This window comes from Lepisosteus oculatus, chromosome 13 (assembly GCF_040954835.1).
Source record: "Lepisosteus oculatus isolate fLepOcu1 chromosome 13, fLepOcu1.hap2, whole genome shotgun sequence".
Lineage (NCBI taxonomy): Eukaryota > Metazoa > Chordata > Actinopteri > Semionotiformes > Lepisosteidae > Lepisosteus > Lepisosteus oculatus.
Window position 1 is genome coordinate 22,940,641 of NC_090708.1, and position 23,943 is coordinate 22,964,583.

At 35.2% G+C, this 23,943-nt stretch overlaps 1 protein-coding gene across 2 annotated transcripts in view; it reads left to right on the forward strand.

The window, feature by feature from the left end:
• The first annotated feature begins 6,543 nt into the window (after positions 1-6,543).
• Positions 6,544-23,943, forward strand: part of nlgn4xa (neuroligin 4 X-linked a) — an 84,640-nt gene continuing 67,240 nt past the window's right edge. Inside the window, exons 1-2 of one of the 2 annotated variants that reach the window (XM_006637913.3) lie at positions 6,544-6,882; positions 20,303-21,029. In XM_006637913.3, coding sequence (XP_006637976.1) covers positions 20,558-21,029 — 472 coding nt within the window. In that variant the 5' untranslated portion in view covers positions 6,544-6,882; positions 20,303-20,557. The remainder of the gene's footprint in view (positions 6,883-20,302; positions 21,030-23,943) is intronic. The other variant, XM_006637914.3, reaches the window with a different exon arrangement.

Consider the following 23,943-nt stretch of genomic DNA (forward strand, 5'->3'; position numbering starts at 1 on the left):
TTACATTTCACCTTTAGTAGATTGTCTGTTAGCTCAGATCACATCAATTTTCTTTGCACTCCTTTTATCTTGGAGCACTCATTATATTTTCGTCTTTGTCTGTAGTACAGTGACTGAATATTCCCACGTCTCGCTGATTTTATTTACAACAAATAACTGCTTTTGTGTGCTTTTGTTAAGACTAAAATGAAAAATGTTCATCAGCTGCATAAACATTAAGTATCAACATATTATTAGGAATAGCATTGGTTAATTTTTATTATAACTTCTATTAGGATGGTACACACTTTTTGTCTTAAATAAAACTACAAAAGATTATAGGTTGACAATCTGCCTTTCATCCATATACACTGAGATGAGTCCTAGCAGCTTCACTCTAAGGTTTCAACAGCTGAAGCTGTTGATGAAACCTCTGTTCTCATTGTCACTGAAAAGCATTTTCCTTGTGGCTGATATTATTCACAAGGGATGATCTCAAATATATTTTCTGATGAATGAAAATACATTCATTACCACTCACTCATTAACTCTTTACAACAATGAGTTCGAGTACATGTACGGTTTGGTTTTCGCAGTGACAAACACTTAAATCTCTTAAACTTGGTTATACAAACAGCAATTAATTAGTTTTTATTTTATTTTAAAAATTCCAACTCATTACATTAATTATAACAGAAAAGATAATACCTTTTTGTATATATTAGAACTCTATTATATTCTCCATTTATCTATGGGGCTATTATCTTTGGTGTTATTTATTTATTCATATTTATTGCTCAGACAAGTGATTCATAGGCCCACGGTTTAAATGCTATTCATGAATTTATTTTGAGACTGACAATTGGACAAGATACTGTGTCCGTGAAGAGATATAGTGGGTATACCTTTCACAGACTTATTAAATTCAGCAATCTGAATGTTTCACTTCAAATTAGATTTACTTCAGCGCCTGGCTCCTGTTCAACATAACATGTTTTGTTTTAATAGGCAGCATCAAACTAGATATTTACTTAATGAGCAAATCCTTCACATCAAGCCAAACCTTTTTGTCTGCATGGCCCTTCATACAGCCAGTTCCCCTATTGTGTAATAGACAGGGGACTCTATATTCAACGCTCATCCACAACTCAGCATTGTCTTTATGGAAATTTGGCTGTGCAACTGAAGTTAATACGCATACTCTCTTATGAATTAATTTAGCTGTAAGGTAGTATTTGCGTAGTGAAAGAAGTAAATCTATTGTTGATAATAACAGAAATTATTCAGAACCGTTAGAGATTAAATAGGATTCTGTTGTTTTCCAGAACAGAGTGGAATAAAGACAGGGAAGACACTCATTTACAGCTTGTCTCTTTCAACCAGTTCATTCATTCACTGTGGTTTTTCAATTACTATTAGCTTGACAAATAAAGATGTCACCACTGTCATTATGTGTTTCGTTGAGGAAGAATTGCCTTTAACTATGTTTAGGCTCTTTATTGAATAAGAAAATATGAAAGTTTCTACCTACTATATATTATTCTTAAGACAAAAGTGACCAAACACAGTACCTTTAAATATTGAAACTATAAATTAAACTACACAAAATAACATTTAAACTACACTTTAAGTTGGGCACAATTGAGTTTAAAGCAAAACAATCCAAAGCAGCTATTCGTACAAATCTAACACAAAGCACAGTTGGATTTGCATATTAATTGAACAATTGTTTCTGTTTCAAAAGACTTTCAGGCAAACCTTGCTTAATCTTGACTGAGTTGTAAACCTCTGTTCAGGATTATAACCTTTTTCGGCTAACACTGTGAGACCACAATTTTCCCAGAATAGTTAACCAATATTTCTGATTATTTACCTTCTTTTTGTCCACCATTATATATTTCACAGATAAAGTATCAACGATTTTCACAACCCTTGTGAATCCTTATGAATCTCACATCTGTTACATAAGTGTAATGAATATTCTAAAGAAAATGGAGAACATCCACATTTCTACGTTCATTGTGAACAAGAAAATTAAATTTAAATTCAACAGTATTAACTTTGTCCAAGATAATAAAAGATGATTTATTCATAAATAAATATGTAACTACTGTATAAATGTTTAGTGAGATTACATATTCATACATATTAAGTAAAGTAGATTTACTTAAATATGTTAAGTTAATTTTATTTTTAAAGGACTTTTTCATCATTGTAAAGATATGGAAATAGCTTTAGAATTGTTCAGGGTTTATCAACATAACAATTAAGAGCATACATAATCACTTATTATAACACAGCAGAGTGTTGAGAAGAATACTAAAACCTTTTTTGTGTAAATGTCAACACATAATCGGCTGAGTGAGAGTACACAAATTATTCTGTCATATTCATATTAATCAGTATAATTTGGATTAATAGAAAAATATTGTTGCAAGCATTTTTGTGAAACAGGTGCAATATTCTATGAACACTGCAAACCAAACATCTTTTTTGTTCTCCAATAAAATGATTAGAAACTAAAAGACCAACAAACAAATATGACATGTAAACACAATAATTCTTTAAAAAAAAACATATGTTGGTACATAATACCTGAACTCCATCCTTAAAAACAATAACAAGTCCAATTGGAAATATCCCAATGGTAAACTTTAACAGCTTAAGCAAAAGTTACTTTTTTAATATTTTGAAATGAAATTTAAAATTACTCTACAACAGCTTGGAAAATATACAGGAAGTACAATCAAATTGATACATGGAATTTAACTGCCTATTGTTGTTAATTGCAAAAGCAACAAGATACAGACAGCATTCTACTGTATATCATTTTTTAAAACACTAAAATATAACACAGCAATATAAATGTTGTCAAAATCAGGTGCCTACTTAACTTAATGCAAAGAAGTTTAGGAGGGTTAAAATTCAAATGACAGAACTGTGGTAATTTCTGGGATTGCTAAATTATTATGATCAGTTCCTCACAATCTACAGCAGTACCAGCACTGCATGAGCTACTATGAGCAGACAAGAAGTGGTATTGGTCTAAACCATGTGAAGAAGCATTAAAGCAATGCATGCAATGACTCCTAAATAGAAAGTGGCTAGCATATTATGAGACAGACAAGGCTTTGGAACTTGCATCACCCTGTGGAGTGGGTGCAGTCATAAAACGTTCTTTACCATCAGGTGAGTAGCAACACCTTGCTTTTGCATCCAGAACTGTGACACCCAGTGAAAGGAATTATGCTCAAATTGAGAAGGAACCCTTGATGATCATCAATGGAGTTAAGAAACTTCACAAGTCCTTATACAGTATGGACAGAAATTTAGTTTGTTGACTGACCACAAGTCTCTTTTGAGTACCCAAGACTGCAGTGTTGGGTTTTAATTTTGTTGGCATACGATCGTATTTGTGTACATTCTATGGCTCATGGGAGCACTGATGTGCTGTCTTGACTGCTCTGCAAAAATGATGCTGAAGCTAAGGGTGAGGGAGTGGTCTTCCAGCTTTCACACATGGATCAACTTCCTATTTTTTCTAAAGATATTTCTGAAGAATCCAGACAGGATCCTGTTCTTTTTTAAAAAAAGAAACGGTGGCCTACTTACCTAATGAAAAACTTAAACATTTTATGGACAAGAAGGATCAGCTATCCACTCAAAAGCCATCCATCAGGATATTCAGAAACTCTTATGACACTGTTGATCATGTGGACCGTGTGAAGCTGTTCAAGATCAACTTACTCTAGCACTCTTAGATCCATGGTCTTGGCAGCAAATCCCTGGAAACGAATCCATGTGGATTATGCTGAAATGGAAATTAAACACTTTCTATGTGGTGAAAGGGGTTTTCCAAGGTGGTTCCAAGTTGTTCACTCAAAAAGGACTGAGGAAATGCTAAACTCTGAATTTTCTGACAATCATTTGTAAACTTCACAAGGTTCTCAAGGGTCAACTGATTTGAACTAGCTGGACAGTGCCCTCAATGACTTTGCTCCACCATTTTTTTTTGCAGGACCCTCTTGCTCAACCTCCAGTGGCTGACTCATATCCAGCTGTTCCTAAAACACCATAACCAACAGAATCTCCATGTCGGAGATACCCTATATGTCACAGGAAACCTTCCAAGAAACGTGACCTTTAGAATCATTTTTTTTAATTATATAATAACAAATTCAACCTCAAAGTTCAGAATTATCACCTGAACTTGTTCTGAGTTGAATAGTCTCCTTCAATTATTTTCTTTTTGGGACACAGAAAATTAATACTATAACTGTTATGAGTAAATTGTGCTGCTAGTCAGAATCAAATGATGGGCTAAATAATAATGAAGAACAGCACGTAGATTTTAGAACTGTTACACATCTTAAGTCTTTGTGGTCTTTGTAGTCTTTGAAGATATGATAGATCTAAATAATAGCTGTCTCAGATTTTAAATTATAAGAAACCAGCATGCAGCAGACAACTGTAGTATTCTTTTAGGATTTACTAAATATTATTGCATTTAAAGTTTTTGATATCAACATTTGTTACTGTATGTCTGGAGCTCATTTGCTTAATAGCCTTTGCTTACATTGCCTTTCAGTTTCTACGTCTTAATGTGAACCTTGTGTGTACTGGTGCAGTTATTTCTTACTGATTGCCACAGGTCATACGCATATAGTAACTAATCATTTTCTAATGTGTCTGCATTTAGTATATCTTCAGATCCAGGTATTTCTGAGGTAACAGTATGAAAACCATTCACAGCTCACCTCACGTAAATAAGTAACAACTGGCAAAAATATGTTTTTATTTCTTTCAAATAATTTGTAGTAAATGAAAATATATGTATGAATGTGGTTTCTTTATGTCTATGATCTGTTTTAGCTCAATGTTCATTCTTTGTGATTCATTTTGAGCACTTTCCATAACTGACATTTTTAACAATAACTTTGTGTTGATTCACTCTACACTTTGACTGGGCTATAGGACAATTAGGCTTTAGTTATTCTTTAGGCTTGCAAATGCTTAGAGCACTCTTTTAAAACAAATATCCAAAGGGTCCATGTGCATTAAGATGGCTGCAATAAGTCATTTCAGGTGTTGTTCTGAAATTGCTCAATGCAGATATGCCTCTTCATTTAACATAACTATCTAGTCAGCAATGAAATGAAAACATATCCTTTCGATGAAATGCCCACATCAAAGTACAGAACAGTTGCTGACACTGGTCTGTACCTGGTCTTGTCCCACAGGACTCACAGTGTATGATAAGTACAGTACATGGAATGTATTCCAACCTCCTGTGACCTCAGCGTAGTCATAGAGTATAGTGTAGGGGGGCCATTTCTAATCCCAGATAGCTATAACCCATCAAGCTTTGCAGGTCTCCAGTATATACCAAATTATAAAGACGTGTCAAAAAACTTTAAGAGTGAGATCAATTTAAGAATTAAATTGATCACATATATCAAGGATGGAAAGCTCTTGTCCTAGAAGGCTGGTCACAAAACTACCTCAGTCAATAAAAACATCACCTACCTAAGTGAGCAGTTATTCCTTGTATTTCATCATTGATAACTGGACGGTTGATCTAGACTGCGGTTCTCTCTGGGATCGTGAATGATCATCCCTGGGGCAAAACCTGTTTGATCAGATGCTCAGAAATGTGTCTCTTATCTCAATGAATCTCAATATTTCACTGCAAATCCTGCAATACATACTTTGTGGTTCTGACAAATGCCAAGTGCCAAATGCCAACTCTTCTTTAATGAAAATACATATGCAACTATAAACAAAATAACACGACAGGATACACTGGCTTTCATTGGAAAACTTATTATTTTATTTTAAAGAATTAAATATTGAGAATGGTTCAGTTCAATTTTCTGTTTGAGTAGACAATACTTTTATTGAGTAAAAGACAAAGGACAAAAAGTTTGCTTTTGGATCAGAAAAATGGCTAGATAATCTACCCAGTTTTCACTAATGTACCGATGCTTCCATATTTAGAGACCATAGAAACATGACAGTGTTTTGTTCAGCTTTTACACCATGCATGATAATTATATCTCACTTAACTGTTATAGTAGTTTTGTGTTGATGTCATTAAAATAAAATTAAACTGATACATCCCCTGGGGAATTTGGTGAAAACTAAAACTTTATATTTTACAAGTCTGAAAGTGTAGATAAGAAATATTTAATCTGAATGTGTGTCAAAAACTAACACATATAACAGATTCTCCGCGACAAATTCCGCGTTTGTCTAATTTAATGAGTAAGTGAAGTGAAACTATGTGCGTTCGTTTTATCAAGCTTTTGCTCCGCAAACCGACCGCTGACAATTAGGTAGCATGAAATCCGCAAACAAATCATCATTAAGCACAAGGCGAATTTTCCGAAGCTGAAAATGCGAACAGGGTCAATAAACATCTGAGCTCTATAAGTACCTAAGGGAAGGTGCTTTTCAAAACCATATACCGAGTGCTGTATATGCTTCTGGTTAATAGTGATGGAGAGAATGCAGCAATCTATTGGCTGTAGGCTTTGTAAATTTCATTCAGTGTAGTCCAATAGCAACTGGAGAGAGAGAGCGACTGGTACAGCCTTGGTCGCTGCCTCCTTAATCTGTCTTTGCAGACCAGTCTCTCTGTTTCTCTCTATGAAGTCTCTACTACTTGCAATTCCTCTGCAATCTAATGAATTTTCTTCATGAATGTAGGTCATTTACAACCGAAAAGCAGCTATTCTTCTTAGAAGAAGATCTTGGGTATAATCGCATTCACATGGACTGTATTGGATTTTAGAGGACAGGAGACGGACTTTTAGATTTTCCGTGTGATATCCCTTTTTTTTCAATTCCTTGAAGTCCCGGGCTAAGGAAAACGACTTTAGATGTTGCAGATATAGCGAAGGGGTAAGTAGCGAGATCTGATTTTGGCTTGCTTTCAACGATTTCACTGAATCTGCCTTTGGCATGGCCACAATATATTTCTACTTGCTTATGTTTTAAGGATCTTTTATTTAATTGTCGCTTTGATCATACGTGCTTCTACTGCAGACATTTTGCTGTGAACATCTGTTCTCAGAGGAGGGTCTGTTCGTTATTTTTAATAAAGTATCAATGCAACCTGTCTAAAACTGACATGTAAAATAATAAGTATGCATAATGAATGAAAAATGCCGAATTAGATTACCTAAAATTCTGAGATTATAGTTGTTAGGTTTCAGCACTTGTTAAATGACTGCGTTCTACGTTCTGTTCTACAAAATGAAAATTAGAAAAAAAATCTTTAAATTCGGTCTTGCGTAATACCCGATTACCTAGTTTTATTATCATTAAGTTGACACATTTTATAGACTCCTGAAATAATTAAAAGAGACATAAACCCTATACTGTATACTGTATATTTTGAAAAGATGATATCGGTTTGGGGAAAAGACGATGAAGATTCTCAACTCGGATTCTTGGTACGTGGGCTGATGAGTGAACCTTCTAGCTCAAAGCTGTGCGTTACAATGTACCGCTACTGTACTGTATATGCAGATCATTTAATTCGTATAATCAGATTATTTTACTCGTATTCAGTCGAAGTGTTATGAGCGTGCACGGAAACACAACTTGATTGGTTACTTCTGAGTTTATTTAAAGAATAAATTACATATGATAACAAATTAGTTAACAGGTTCAATTTGAAGTAATGACTATACACTACAGAGCACTGCAAATACCTCAGTTCTATTTGGATATTCCGCAACCCATTATTATTAGTAGCAAAGGGATCAGAGTATTATTCCTAACAGCAAGTAGCAATGAGATTATTATTATTAACAGGATTAATTATTTTCAGATTGTTGGTGATTACTTTAAGCAAAAAAAAAACGTTTAGCGAAAGGGCACTTGGACCATTGTAATACACAGCTACGCATTTTTACGTCAAAACTCACACCTCAGACAAGGTCATAACTCTGTCCCCTCCCCCCATCAAACATGTAAAGGGGAGGGCTTCAGCCTTCAAACCTGGAGTGCTAAACCACGTATTAAAATATAACGTTGTTTCAGTCTTTTTTAGGTCAGTTTAATACATTAATATTACCATTATTTGATTTCAGGACGTTATTGTGCCTACAGCTCAAAATATCCGGATCAGCACATCCTTTTGGGGCAAAAATATCTCCCTAAAAGTAAACTTGATATTTACTGATAGCTTAAAATACACCTGTAAAGCCGAATGTTGTTTGGTGGCTACTGGTTTTGACGTGAGTTTGAAATCTCTGTAAGAACGACTGTAAATATTTACTGTTTTCGGTAAACCTGCTGTTTAATAAACGAAATTCCGTCGCTCAGAAATATAATGCCTTAAAATTTTATTCACTGTGTTACCCCACGTATAAGGTTATGTTACCAGTGTAACAAAACCTAATATGACATGCGATTATTCAACACTAGCTAATTCAACGAAGAACCACAAGGTGGTAGTATGAACAACTATTGGCTTCAAGAGCTTTAAAAGATTTGTAAAGTGGTTAAATTGTTGTTCAGCAGTCACTGGAAAATTCCTTTGTGTAAGGTTTATCGACTCCTTCCGTTTTAACTTGCATTCTAAAGGACTCATAGTTTTAAAGAAATGTACATATTTAAATGCATTGTAACAAATCCTCCAAAGAAAACAGGTCGCATGATGAAAATATGTGCGAGAGACTGCAGGACTCAAGAGAGAGAATTATCGATGTAACGCAGGAGGGTGTTAAAGCTCTTTTTGATTGTTACTTCTCAGAGGTAACCTCTCAGTGCAGTAATCCATGTTCTTATTTCTGTTTACGATAGTCCTGTGTATAACGGGCTCTGCGTGTTATAACCTTTGCTTGAATTATGGATGCTTGCATGCTCACAGTAATGTTTAGACACCCTGCATGTATGTGTCTGTATACATGTGTCTGCATACATGTCAACAGATGGACGCAGAAGGCTATGAGTTATCTGTTGTCAACTCTGGATTTGTCATAAAAACACAAGGAAATGTGTCCTAGTATTAGGAATATGATTATATTTTTGAAGTCAGACTGTGATTTGTATTTTGTTTTTGTTCAAAAGCAGCTCATTCAATATATGAGTTCAGTTTTTTTATTGACATTGGAAAGGCTTTAATTATTTGACAGGAAAACAACATAGCTCCACAGCCATAACATTGTGTTTTCTTTCCTTTCCTCATGGAATAAACCTATTACAAAGGCTTGTTTCACATAGATAAAAACGTTTTTGATAATGTGCAAAGAAACAGGAATGTTTTTTGTTGGTTGTCACTGGGAGGGATAGTCCATTTTAATTGTTATGAGAAAAGATGTTCAAAAACAAATTTTAGGTTTTCCATCCTCTGTACCAGTTAACATAAGTTAATCTCTCTATAAAAATTCTATTTAGTAGCTCATTATTTTGGTGTTTTTGTACATATCTGTTTATGTGCATTTATGAAGTTCTAGAAATACCTAACTCTTCATATACAATTACAAGAAATGTGCAATTCTAATATAATATTATAGTATGCATGCCTTAAAGAGAAACTTAGTAGAAAGGTAATATATTTTTTTTAACTTGCAGTTTTACTCATTCATGTGATATCTTATTTTGTTTAAAGGTCTGTGCTGACAAACTTAAATAACACACTGAATTAAAGTATTTTTTGCAATAAGTGGGTTTTATATTTTCTGTCCACCTACTGATGGCTAAAAATGCTTCACAGGATAATTGAGTACAAATTAATGGAAGATACTGTATCTGAATTCTACAGGTTTATATCTGTGGGTTTTTTTTGCAGTGTACTTTTTTTACTTTTTTACCTAAAGACACTAAATTTCAGGGTTTAATTTGAAGACTGTAATGATGTTGTACATCCTATGAAATTATCAAATACAATGGAGGAATATAGATTTATTGTGGCACGGAAGTCATGTTGTAATTCTGCAGTGAAAGGAGTCTCAGTGAAGGGAGATTAAGCATAGCAGATTAGTTATATAGCCCAGCCATTATGTAGATTTATCATGTGGCCAGGACAAACAAAGATTCCCCAAAACTACAGGAATCCCTTAAGCAAAAGATGACTTCTGAAAGGCACACCTATAGAAAGCCAGAGTTAGGCTGTTTAAAACTAGCAGAGAACAAAGTACAAACAAACTGGCTATTGGCTACACAGATCAATATTATTCTCTCAATTCAGTTTGCTGCTGTGCTTTGTCACAGTTCAGCTCAGGTGCATTCAAGCAATGTTTGTAAAGCTTTTATGCTCTGAGCCATTTCAATCCCCACATCTGACTGGGTTATGTACTCAGTCCTGTCGCCTTTTAATAGATCCCTGAATGTTTGCTCTGAGTGCCCCAGACCACAATCAGCAATTCTCATAGGAAATGAAAAATAATATTCACACAGCTAAACATCTATTGTCTAAACATAACAAGTAAAACATTCTCTATTTTCACAGGCTTAAATGAACACAGATTTAATACTACAACATTGAATACTTATGATGAACTTTTTGGCATTCGGAACAAAATAATGATAACCACTTTAGTGACATTTTATATGCACATTTAGCACAAGATGTGTAGAGTTCCCATTGTTATGAACTTTGTCACCTTTTAAATCAATACAAATATTCTTTGCAATGACATGTACAGTAGGTGCTTCATATGTATTTTTTTAACATTCATCACCTAACCACTCTGTGGTAGATTAAGTAATGCAGTCAATGTCTACTTTCAACAGTACAGTATACTCACAGAGGTCTTTTGAGATGGTGGTTTAACTGATTTACAATTTTCTGTTCTTCACATAAAAAAAATCTCTGGGAGGACTGTTTTTGTTCATTCATGTTCATGTCATGTTTTAAAAGGTAGTGAGTGGTGGGTGACATGGTGGGGCAGTGGTTAGTATTGCTACTTTGTGTTCAATTCTGGCCCTGGGGTGCTATCTGCCCTTTTTAGAAAACTCTGCACAGTGTTTGTTTTTAATGTTTATGTTCATGTTTCTATGTTGTTTTCATGTTCTTTGTGCTTGCCTGGGTTTCCTTTGCGAGCTCCGGTGTCCTCCCGTAGTCCAAAGACATATTGGTAGGTTGATTGGCTTCTAGGAAAATTGGCACTGGTGCGAGAGTGTGTGTCTCTCTGTGTGCCCTGTGATGGACTGGCATCCTGTGTATGTGCCTTTTCCTGGCCAGCTCCTCTGGAACCTTGTGATGGCTAAAGAGGTTAAAAAAATAGATGGATGTGAAATATGTTATTTGCAAAACAAATATTTGGCTGTGTTTTTTTTCCAAATATTTACGCATTATTTCAAAACAATGGCATAATATTTATAAGAAAATAGGAATAATTAAGTGCTGGGACTATAGTTTAAAGATTTATATCACTTTTCAGTATATTCAGTGTATTATTAATGAAATCATGTGTGATTAGTGCCTTTTATGTCCTGAATTAGTTTGTGGTAAGAGTAAACTGCCTCACATTTTTCAGACAGTAATCCAAATAAAACAAGTCTTTCAGCATCATTTAGGCTCTGAATCATTTCCTTATATCTTTCATTTGCTGCAGATCCTTCATGTAGCTCTAGTTCCTTGATACAGCTGTAGAATGTAGCTACTGTTTGTGTTAACAATGTTAAAAAAATGCGCCCGTTTTACATTAAGTTCTTTTTCCTTGGATTCCCTCATTATTTTATGATAAAAGCAAAATGAAAGCTAACAAATTGGGCAGGAGAAATTTTGCATCCAATAGAGAAGGATAACTTTTCCTTTTAACACAGTATTCCCCAATAATCAGAATACAATGTTATTTTATGACTCTAATACATTATACAATTAGGCATCATGTAGAAAGAATAAAGCTATGCATTAAGTAGTATGTTTTTCTGTTCTCTCATAATCCGTTTAAAAGTCACTTCTACGTACTATACAGCCACACATCAGGGTTTTCAGTACTAAAATACAAAGTCATTGTGTCAGTTGCAGAATATGTGGTTGAATTCCAGCTAACAAAATGTTATAACAGCATTTCACAGTGTTCTGTAAGGTTGTGGTTTGTCTGTGTTTGACAACATCAGGCATTCAGATATGGGTTTGTAGCCACATTACAAAACACTTAAGACTTTTATTTCACATTTAGAAAATGTTGACCGGAAAATGTTTTGTAAATATTAGATATCATAATGTTACAAAAAGCCAGATGTCAAGTTAATGTTGCAACAGTATTGTGTTAATGTTATGTTATTATAGTGATAAAATTGAAGAAAAAAAATGTTTTGATAACACCCCCAGAGTTAGATTTGTAATTTTCCATTGCAAGAACATTTCTGCATTAAGTCATAACTTTTTTGTGATTTTTCATAATGTTATGTGGTTAGCTAGAATGTTAAGTAACAAAACAATGTTAGTGGAAATCTTGCGCATTCGCTGAAAAACTAATACAAAAAAGGGCCTGCTATCTTTAGTAAGGCAGTCATTGTGCTGCTTCCTGTAGACATGCATCAGATTTTCAAATTGATATGAAATAAGATATGGCTGTTCACCGGCTGTAGTGGATTTAATATCTTGGACACTAAATAACCTCTTAGCAATATGATTGCTGCTCGAAAGAATAAAGCTGTGTGCATCTCTATTAAGTGCTGCAGGAATGCTTATCAGACCTGCTCATTTGTATTCCAATAAAGAATAGACCTGAAAATAAAGAATGTAACCGAGAACTATCTCCCTCCTCAGAAGTGCATGGTTGATCCCACAAATTTCTGCAAGACTGATTTTTTGAAAGGCGGTGTTAGCTGCTTTGGCTCATAGAAGTCTTTTATCAGTGTCATTTGGTTTTGAATTTGATGTGTTTGCTGGTATGTGGGGTGGCTCAATGGCATGGCTATTAGCATGACTGCTTCACACTTTTGTATCCTAGATTTGATTCCAAACTGGGTGCTTTCTTTAGGAGGTTTGGTCATTGTGCTCTGGTTTTCTTGCACCTTTCAAAGGCAAGCTAGCTAGGTTGATTGCTGTTTCTAAATTGTCCCTGTATGCATATGGAATAACACCCTAGGCTACAGAATGGGCTCCATGATGCCGTGATCTGTATTGGGAATTACTGGCTTTCTGACAATAGATGGATGGATGTACAGTAGGTTTTTGTTGGAAGATTCTTAAATGCTGCACCTGCAATCATAGAAATAGAGGTGCCATGTAAACACCCATAGCTACTGTACAGTATGTTTGTAGACTGGACTGGAAATAGATGCACAAATATGGAAAGAATGGAGTGGTGTCTCTCTTTGAATTTATGAATTGTCAGCAATCCCAGTCTGTAAGATTGCAGTACAGTCCTGACACAGAACCTGCATGACAAAATACTGGGATGTGGCTTTTTCTGGCATGCTTTTGCGGGAATGAGGATGAGAATAGCACACTTGTTCCTCAGGGTTCATGTGTTTTGGCTAAGCAGGCTATATAATTTCCTGACCTTCGTATGGTACAGTTGGGTTACTGAATGATTACGGCTGCTGATGTGAAAAGGAACTTCTGCCCAATATATCAAACTTCTTCCTGAGGGACATCTGTTTATCTATGTCAGGATTCCTCTAACTTCAATAGCAATTCTTTATTCTAGAATGTGGTGTCAGAGCAACCCAGAGAGTCACAAATCTACCATGTTTTGTAAATCGTGGGATGTGAACAAACTGGAATATAAGAGAGCAAAAGGAAACACTTAACAAAGACTGCAGGTCTAAAAATCTTCGGTAATAAATAACATAGTACAAGTTAAACTAAATCAATACCCTCCTTTAATGATGTCTTTTGTTGATTTAAATTTATGCACACCCATTCCACCCATTCAGGAGATATTTCATCAAGAATGATCTACTTTCAAAGTTAAATTGCTGTATTATAAAAACATTTAATTAACTTAAAAAGTAATGTGACCCGCTTAACAGAACAGCCAATTTTTTCTGAGATTTATCTGAATACCTAAATATTTAACTGCTTGTTTGAAGAATATTGCTTCAGTTAATTACCTTTTAATTAAAAGAGATAGGAGGATCTGGTAGTGTAAAGGAACTATATAGGAACGTTTCTGCTGATTTCAGCATTTTTTTCTGTTATATTTTATAATAGAAGGAACTATTGTTACCTTTTCACACTGCAGTAAGATAGGCCAGTTTTGTGTTATGCACAAGAAAAAATACCTATGCACCTGAGGTGCTCATTTACTCAAGTAAATTCCATATTTTATTTCAATTAATGACACAGAAAACTTCATAATATATCTATAGCAGTACTGTAGACAACTGTAAAGGTAAACAATGTATTAGCACTGAAAACAGTAATTATAACAATAAAAAGATGTTCAGAAAGATTCCAAAATGCCTTACTCAACAATTTAGAACAATTAACAGACATCAACTCATCCTATTTTGCTGGAAAAAGCAGTGCAGCGCAATTACTGTAAGTCAAATACATACTAACATATTGGGCATTAGCTAAAATGTGAATACTGCCATAGCCTGTAATTGTGAGTGTGAAAACCAATTAATCCGCTATTCAGATTTAACCAGCAGAGCCTGAAATCCTGCTGACCACTCAACACTCAGCTTGAAGTTCAATGTAGGAACCCATTTAATTTTAAATTAAATTACCTATGGAACACATACAGAGCTGATATATTTTGAAGTCAGTCATTATTTATTAAACTTATATGTCTATAATTCTATAGAAAATGAATAACTTGTACTGCTCTATTGTATGTTCAATAATAATAAATACAATTCATGTATACAAACTGTGAAACTTTAGAGTAATAACAGCACTACAGATCAAGCTTTACGAATCATTACTTAAGAAAAACTCAAAGTATAATCTCCAGCCATGTTAAATAAGAAAATATCCAATATAGTGTCCCTTATAAAGTATAGATAATTATTTATTCAGTACTGGTTTTGTTACGTGTTCCTAGATCTGTCTGCTCAGCAAGAATTATAGATTACAGATCATAATAAGAATAAATGTCCTATCATCAATTATCACAATTGTTTAAAAAGATCAAAGAGACTTAGAACAAGTGACAAAAAAATCAGGAATATAAATTGTAAAAAGCACAATTCTATATGTATTAAGAAATTACTGCGGTTAAAAATAAGTACATGCCTGTGCATATACAGTAGGTTCATGCGGCAAAACAATAGTCTAAAAGTCTATCTAGTAACATAAAGAGCCTAACAGAAAAGTGCAAATAATCTTATTTACTCCTATTGAATATATATAAATAACATTAAGTAGTGAGTAGCTTTTAGTCGAGTGGAATTTTTTAGCAATATGTCTTAATTTCAAAAGAGCTAGTGTAAAGAATTCCAGAGCCTGCAGGCGCAGCATTAGAAAAGCTTGGTTGCCTTGGGATCTCAGCGTGGCTGTGCTTCATTGACAGACCAGTCTCATGTGAGTTCATGGTGTGACTTGGGGCACACTGTGTCAGTGTTCCCATGTTCAAAATCAGGACCCTGCAGAGCCTTGTGGGGCGACTTTACTGTTTTTTTTTTGTAGGCTTATTTATTTATATATTTTCATTCTTTAAAAACGTAGAAAGCAGCTGCTTGACCTACATTACAAATTGATAACCATAGTGAGCATAAATCTTATACAAACAAAATACAAATACTTTTTTTCAAATTTTGCCTTTATGATGCTCATTAGGATTCTGCAAAATATGATTTTTCTTCTGAATTGGAGTTTTTGGAGTTCATATTTCAAATGCTCGATTTATATAGTTTTTCACTTTCAAATTAGAATTAAATATGAAAAGTTAAAGAAATATTTTTTTTATCAATTAGCAACTGAATTTTATTCAAGAGCATCTTCGTCGTCACCAAAAGTAGGTTTAGCCGTTTACCCTGCTTATCTCTGAAAAATTGTCATAATTTTATTTGCATTGAAATTCCAGATCATTTTACAGTATGTGTCATTTCAGCTGAGCCTCAAATGGTCAAACGGGACTATTTTTTTAGAAAGATCAGAAATGTGGAAGAAATTTCTTTGGAAGAAAAGAAGAAAAGAACATGTTCTTAACTGAAGAAACCCTGTCCAGAAATAACCACTCAATCTTACTTAAGAATATGGCTCATTTTCTCCCTACATGGAGAACATAATTGAGAATAATATTCTCTAAGTTAGTGCAACATATTCATGTTTGCATGTTTGCCTTTATTGGTTCCTCAACGAAAAACTGTAACACACATGTAAGATAAAATGCAGTACACTGTTCACACGGTCCACACATGGAGATTAAAAACCTGTGAAACACGAAATTTCAGCAGACATCTTTTTGAACTGCATGCATATACCCATTAGGGGGCAGTGTAGTGTGTACGTTGTTGAACCCATAACAGGTGGGTTGTGGGTTCAAGTCCCTGCTGCAGACATTATCATTGTACCTTGAGTGAGATCATTTATCCCCTTTGCTTCAGTTGCTTCAGGTGTGCAAGTGGCGACCAGTGTTACGAGGGGGTGGGTCATTTCTATGATAGACCGGTGTCCCATTCACATGTGGGGGAGTCACATGCTGTCAAGCCCACTTAACACAACACAACACAAACCAGGATGAACTCTGGACTACTGTAGAACTGTAGCACTGGTGTGGTGTTTTATGTACTGTATACCCACCATACAGTTTCACAGAAAACATCCTAGTGCACACAATAAAGAGTTGTGGAACAGAAAAAAAATACGTAACCTCCTGAAGATTCAGTTCAGACATTCTGGGACTTAATAGGTCAAACTGAGCAGCACTCAGCACAAAGTGTTGTCTTGCTCTCCACAGTTATATGGTCTTTAATGTACTGTATATTGTTTATAATTATCCTTCACAGAGGTAGATTGTGGATTATGAAACATTATTGGAATTACATATTTATTGTGGATAATCATTTATTGTTAATTGAAAGTTATACTGAATGATTTCTTAAGAGTTGTTGGACTGCATTGAGAAAACGTTTGCTGGTAAAAGGAGGAAATACATTCTCCAGTATGTTTAAATATTTAGAAAAAGCAAAAAGTAAAAATGTGGTATCTGGGACAGGTCTTGATCAGATCATTTAAAAATAAAGGAATGAAACAGTTAACAAACAGTCTTCTGGAATCCAGAGCTCAGCAAATTGCATCAAAAAATGATAAATTGCTTGGCGTATACAACACTATTCCATCTACATCTTCTTCGTAGCCCAAAGGCTGTTTTTTTTTCCTTTATATTATTTTAAAGGTGTATCATTTGGCATGACAATACTCTCTGGGAACAAACCAGCATGACAGAAGACTGGTGTTGCCCTAGTTTCATATGCATATAAGGTGTTTTGATCACATTAGTGCTCCTTTTAGTAACATTGGTTTAAAATAGAGCTGCAGTACTGATGTGTGTCTCCCTTGCATAATACGCACTATTGTACTATAGAGAGATGTAGTACAAAAGCCAGTGTTATATAAATCAATACCAGGAGATGAGATTCCGTTAACAGCCCTTCTCTCCTGAACAATTTTTGACAGCTCTGTTAATGGAGGAGGGCATTAATAAATGACTACTGAATTATTTCTGTGATTTATATGCACCTCTTTTCATTATGAGAGCTGTACACCCTGTAAACAGATGTGGTTCTTTTAGAATTCTTCTTATTTTTACCTACAAAATCAAAGAGCCCTTGCCATGCAACAGTGATGTCATCACTACAGTAACCCATTTTCCTCTTTCTTTATATTAAATGTTAAATCTATAGCATTAGCCCATATGATATAATCATGCCTATCGTCACCCAATTCAGCATAAACACAAAAGAAAAAAACAAAAGGACAAATCAATATATATAATTGTGTTGAAATAGATGTCTATCAGACATCGTGTTTCCAGAACTTTCATATATTGTACATAGTACAATTGTTCATTTTTTTTCCAGTTCTGCAATCTGAAAACAACCATTACAATATTATGTAAATACTCATATTTCCCTAGAGGGATAGAGATGTAAGCTAACAAAAGTGTTTAAAGTAACTCCTATTGTGCAGTATATAAGACTTGTGTTGTATAGGAGGTTAATGTCATGTTGAATAGTAGACCTAATAAAGAAAAAGCACAACATTTTGGCTGTGGAGCAATTTTCAGATGTGCCAGCTCTCATTCCGGCACCTTGAGGCATCTGAAAAAGGCCAAAACATTGTGACATTTTCCCTCGTATCTTTCCATCATGAAATTAATCTCTAATTGTTCCTTATAAGCATGTATGCTGATGCTGCTCACCACTCCATTGGATAGTTTAGAGAGGAAGGACTCCTTTTTCACCTTCCATGAAGCAGAAACAAAATCTTACCTTTTTATTATTATTATTATTATTATTATTATTATTATTATTATATTAGCTTTTCCTGTTCGTTCTTGTCACTTTTGTAATCTAGTAACCTCCAACCATATAGTTTCTTCAAAAGTCACCTGCTTTGTGACCTTAAGGGGCTAAAAAGTAAATTATTCCTTTAGGAAAAGGCTGTAATTAGGTTTTAGCTAGAGCAATACTGAGCTGCTTCTGAGAAGCTACCATTGATCAGGTTAAATGAGCAAATGTTCCCAGGGCTCCAAAGCAGAGGACAAGGAAGTAATGTGTTTTATTAGACTCTAAAACATAAACAACTTCAATATCAAAGTTTGTTAATGACTTGCTCCATTCAGTATTTTTTGCTGCTACGTGCACTTTTGTTCCAAACTTCTACTATACAGTAAGTTTAACTTTTAAAACTTTTAGATTTGCTACCAAATTCCATGCCATAAATACATAGTGTGCTTATTTTCTTCTTAATACTTGTAATTTTTACTACAACCAATCTATGATCTATATGCCACAAATAACAGTATTTTCTCAGTTGTATTCTAAGAAAGTTGATCCATTACACATATAAGCACCTCAAATATTTTTCAGTTGCCTTTCTCTGTTCTCTGCTGTGTAATACTCATTTTTTTTTTGCTTAGGTTTCTAAACAAACTTAAACGTTTTTTGCTCTGTAGGAAATGTTCACTTTGTTACCAATGCTGTGGGATAGATTTATTATTTCATTTAACTTTTTGGGAAGATATTTCTTTCAAAGGCTCCCCTATTTGCACAGTAATTCTTCACTGTGCAGAGTTGTATTTTAAAAATAAAAAAATCTAATTGGCTGCTTTTCAATAATTACTCTTGATTTGAGAAACAAAGCTAATATGACTTTTAATTCACAAAATTTAAACAAGCAGCAGGCAGAAGTCCACATGTAACCTCCTATTTCCCCATCAATATGTGGAATTCTTAATTGTGACAGGTTGAAAGTATAATGGAACCCACACTCATAGAACATCTATGAGGCACTGAGAGCTCACAGCACACAGTAATGCCTTTTGAAGTGTCCTCTACTTTTGATTGAACTGGCAAGCTAAAAATTCGATAAAACACAGTTCGCTGAAGCAGAAATTGCTCAAGTACATAAATCATTTTTCTCAACATGAATGTTTTATTCTGAAGTTACAAACACATTATTGCATGATTTACTTCATGAGTAAAGATAGTCAGCAAATTAAGAATCTCAGATAAAAGTGCAAGAAACAAATAAGATGACAGATATCAGTTATTCTCTTCATATTATGGCATCATTTCAATTAATACTGCAATAAAAATTTGTTGAGTTGGCAATGGTGAAGTCTTAGTTACTTGCATTTATTTTAAATAATGGTTTTGATGTGACAGACGCAAAGCTGATGAATGGTAGTGTGGCTTGAGGTTTTTTTAATAATAATTTATATCTACCAGCAACAAAATGAAAGCAGTCATACTATGAAAAGTATAGTACTGTGAAAATTTAAGTGGAAAGGCAATGGCTTAAAACTTTACTCAATCAATTAACTGTATCATTACATTGTGTTGGCATAGTGCAGTGTGTAAACCTTGAGTGAGGTACTTTACCCCAGTTGCCCCAGTTCACCCGGCTGTATAAGTGGGGACCAGCATTGTTGGGGAGTCATCTCTGTGACGCACTGGTTTACCATCCAGGGGGGAGGGGTCATGTGCTCTCTGATTGTTTAACGCTACAGAAAGCAGGAGGAGCTCAGGCCTGATGAGCTGCTCTGGGTCAGATAAGGAAATGACCTTTATATTATGACATGTCTAAACAAATAACTATATTAAGTATAGGTCTTTCCATTCCTTATTGTCAAACACATTTGTTGCGCTGACGAATGGAGATAAAGGGTTAACATTCTTGACTGCATCCTTTGCTGTAACCCATCAATTTAATTTGTGCACTTTCTCTCACTCGCAGGGAAATCGATCCATCTTTAATCAGTCCTGGGAAATAATTTGACCTGGAAGGAAGAGCCACTCCTGTCTTCTCATCAACTGGAACAAGGCGGAATGGTTTGCACTATGAAATCCATGCACTGGGATGGCTACTACTGAGGAGACTGATCTCGGGGGAGGGCACTCTTCATGGCAGTCAGCACACACTGCTAGGTTATAGCCCAAACAAGGAAACTTGGCTGTGGAAGACCGTATCCTGTGAATGTTGCAGTAGACAATGTCGAGGCCAAAGGGAATTGTATGGCTACCCTTCATTTTCACTCCAATCTGTGTGATGCTGAATGTAAACTTGATTTTTTGGATCGCCACTCTGGCTGTCAGATTTACTGTTATAAACTGCCAAGCACAATATTCGATAATAACAACAAACTATGGAAAACTGCGGGGATTAAAAACGCCGTTGCCAAATGAAATCCTTGGTCCCGTGGAACAGTATCTTGGAGTTCCATATGCGTCCCCACCAACTGGGGAGAGGAGGTTCCAGCCTCCAGAACCTCCCTCCTCTTGGACTGGTATCAGAAATGCCACTCAGTTTGCAGCTGTTTGCCCCCAGTACCTTGAAGACAGGTTTCTACTCAATGACATGTTGCCAGTGTGGTTTACAGCCAATTTGGATACAGTGGTAACCTATGTACAGGATCAAAATGAAGACTGTCTTTACTTAAACATCTATGTCCCCACTGAAGATGGTAAGTCAGATGTGATGTTTTATTCAATATAGTCTGTACCTGTGTGCATATGTTTGTAGAGAAGAAATGGGAGATGACTTGTCTTACACAATTCAGAAATGGATACTGTATCTATTTCTCCTCAAGCACGTTATTAAGTGGATTTTTTCAAAGATGACTTTTTTTGCTGAGTTTTCTTGACTATTTTCTTGACTATTTATGGTATAGAAATCAAAAGCACACATCCAAGCACATAAACAATAAAAATTGTTACAGTATAAGACTCTTTATATGTTTGTGCATTCATTCCCACTGATTAATGTATACAAGCTAGAATAAACATTAATATACAGCACCTACTGTATATCTTTTTGCTGCAGAATATACAGTATATGCATATAGTACCGCCCATCATTTTTCAACCATTCTTATATGTAAGAAACATTTTTGTAATAGTGTAACTGATATCACTTTGTTTCTAGAATTAGAGAATTTGCTTTTCATGAACTGTACTTCTGCAATTGACCAGGATCTTTATGAAAATAACCATATACAATAGCAACACACTGGATATAATTTCTGTTATTTAGAACAGAAAGAAACTGACGTATAATCAGATGGATTTTAATGCAGTGTATGATATAAGGGTTAAATATGCAATAATGGTGTAACTATTAAGGTACAATAAATTGTAATTACAGATTTCAAATACATCACTGTGGAAGATCTTTGAATTTAAAAACATTATATCCTTAATCTTTGCTTGAACTCATTGGTTTTCATTTAACTAATATGAATAGAAAGCTCCATCATTTTTAATAAACAAAAATAAGAGAAAGACACACTTGAGAATGAGAGGTTGTCATTGAAAAGCTTTTCAGATATACTGTACATGTACTAATAAGCTTCGGTATTGTAAGTCTGTATTTTTAAGGTCAACAAGGAAAACTAATGGAGCCATTTCATTTTTGAAGATTCATTCTATTGTAACGCTTTGGGGTTCACATGGGCACCCTTCGCCGCTGCTGCCTCAGGTCAGCCCCCCACCGTCGGGGACTCGAATCCGGGCCGCCGGTGTCACTCAACAGGGACCCAGCCACTTGAGCCAAAGGGAAATCTCCCGTCAGCCCGGCAGCTGCGGTCCCTGCTATTCACAGGGAAGGGTGGTGACGTCACCGCGCTGGTAAGCCGGTTCTCACAAGCAATGGAGGCCGTATGCATTACACTCTCCCCCGCTTAACTCGCCGTCCTCGGCAAAGGGCTATCTCACCCCACTCTGACACCAATGTAACTCTTTGGGGTTCACGTAGGCGCCCTTGCCGCTGCCGCCTCAGGTCAGCCCCCCACTGTCGGGGACTCAAACCCGGGCCTCCGGCATAACTTGAGCCAAAGGGAAATCTTCTGTCAGCCCGGCGGCTGCAATCCCTGCTATTAACAGGGAAGGGCAGTGACGTCACCGCGCTGGTAAGCCAGTTTTAGTAAGCAATGGAGGCCATATGCGTTACACCATATATAGATCAAACTGTGAAATCGATATTAGATCTAAAAAAGAGACATAATCTGATGATCTTGATTTACTGTACATCTTTGCCAAACTTTGGTGATGTGTGCTCTTGTCTATGATTAATTAACCATGGTGTTTTACACAGCCTTCCTGTTTTGTTTCTTTAAAGCTTTTGCCTGGCTTAATTAACACAATGACAACGTTTCCTTCAGTGTTTTATCTGTACTGGACATTGTAATGGAGATATGTAATATTATCGTTATTTTGTTTTTAAATGAGTCTGAAAATACTTGCGTATGCAGTATGTGATTAATTTACTGAGTGCTACGGTTTTTTATACACTTCACAAGTGTAGGAACCTGTGATGTTCGCAAAAGCCGGTCTTTTGGAATAGAGATGCTACTGGGATCCACGGGGCTGTCATTCCCGTAGTCTTTCCTCTGTGCTGATCTTTTGAAAACCACAAATTGGCAGGTAGCAGAGACACATTTTGACCTTTTCAAATCTAATGTCATCTTTGAATTCAAAATAGAAGCCGAATGTAAGAAGTGAAACCGGGGTACTGTTTCCTCCAGGGTTTTTCAGAAGAAAAGGTCTTGCAATTTTAACTGTTGGTACAGGTCTGTTCCTCGCATACAGTATAAGCAGATAATCAAATCGGTGAAACAGAAACATGCTGATGTACGTGCTGACGTACTGTAACTCAACCGCTTAAACCCCTGTTTAAATATATACAAGTATAATGTACAGTATACAAGTATATATTTTTAAAACATAAATGTATATAAACATATAAGTATTTAAATTTAAAATGTAATTTAAGTTAATTGTTGCTATATAAAAAAGAAAATTATTACATGTTAGGGTGATCTTTCACAGCCCTACAAAGAAGTTTGGTCCATGGAATTCTAATAAATTATTTATTTTCTTTGATATCATCTATAAAGCATTGGGGGAATTGATCACAAATCAAAGGGTCACGTCCTTTCCCGTTGGCAGTTTGTGGAATTTTTTAACCATTAAGTGTCGTATTCAACTTCATTTTGCTGGCCATGTTGCTGTTTAACACAACCTGGTATCCGTATATCTGTACTTACACATGATATGTTTTTGTTAAGAACAGTTAGGAAACAAATAATAAAACAGGATCTTTGAGATGAATTTATAATACTTTACAAAATTTGTATCGGACTCAAAGGAATTCTTCTGGGGCATTGTCTTTCAGCATTGTTCCAGAGAAAACCCTAGGAAATAATTGTGCTATCAGCTTTGTCTGCAGCATGTGCCTTCCAAGTTCAGTGTATTCTGGTTGGAGTACAAGTACTTATGATTTGCTGTAAACCTACAGCATGTATACTTTTTAATGAAGTTTGATGGAGCAAATATTACTTTGTCCTGTAGATAGAGTTAGTCATACTATCTGTCCTTGTT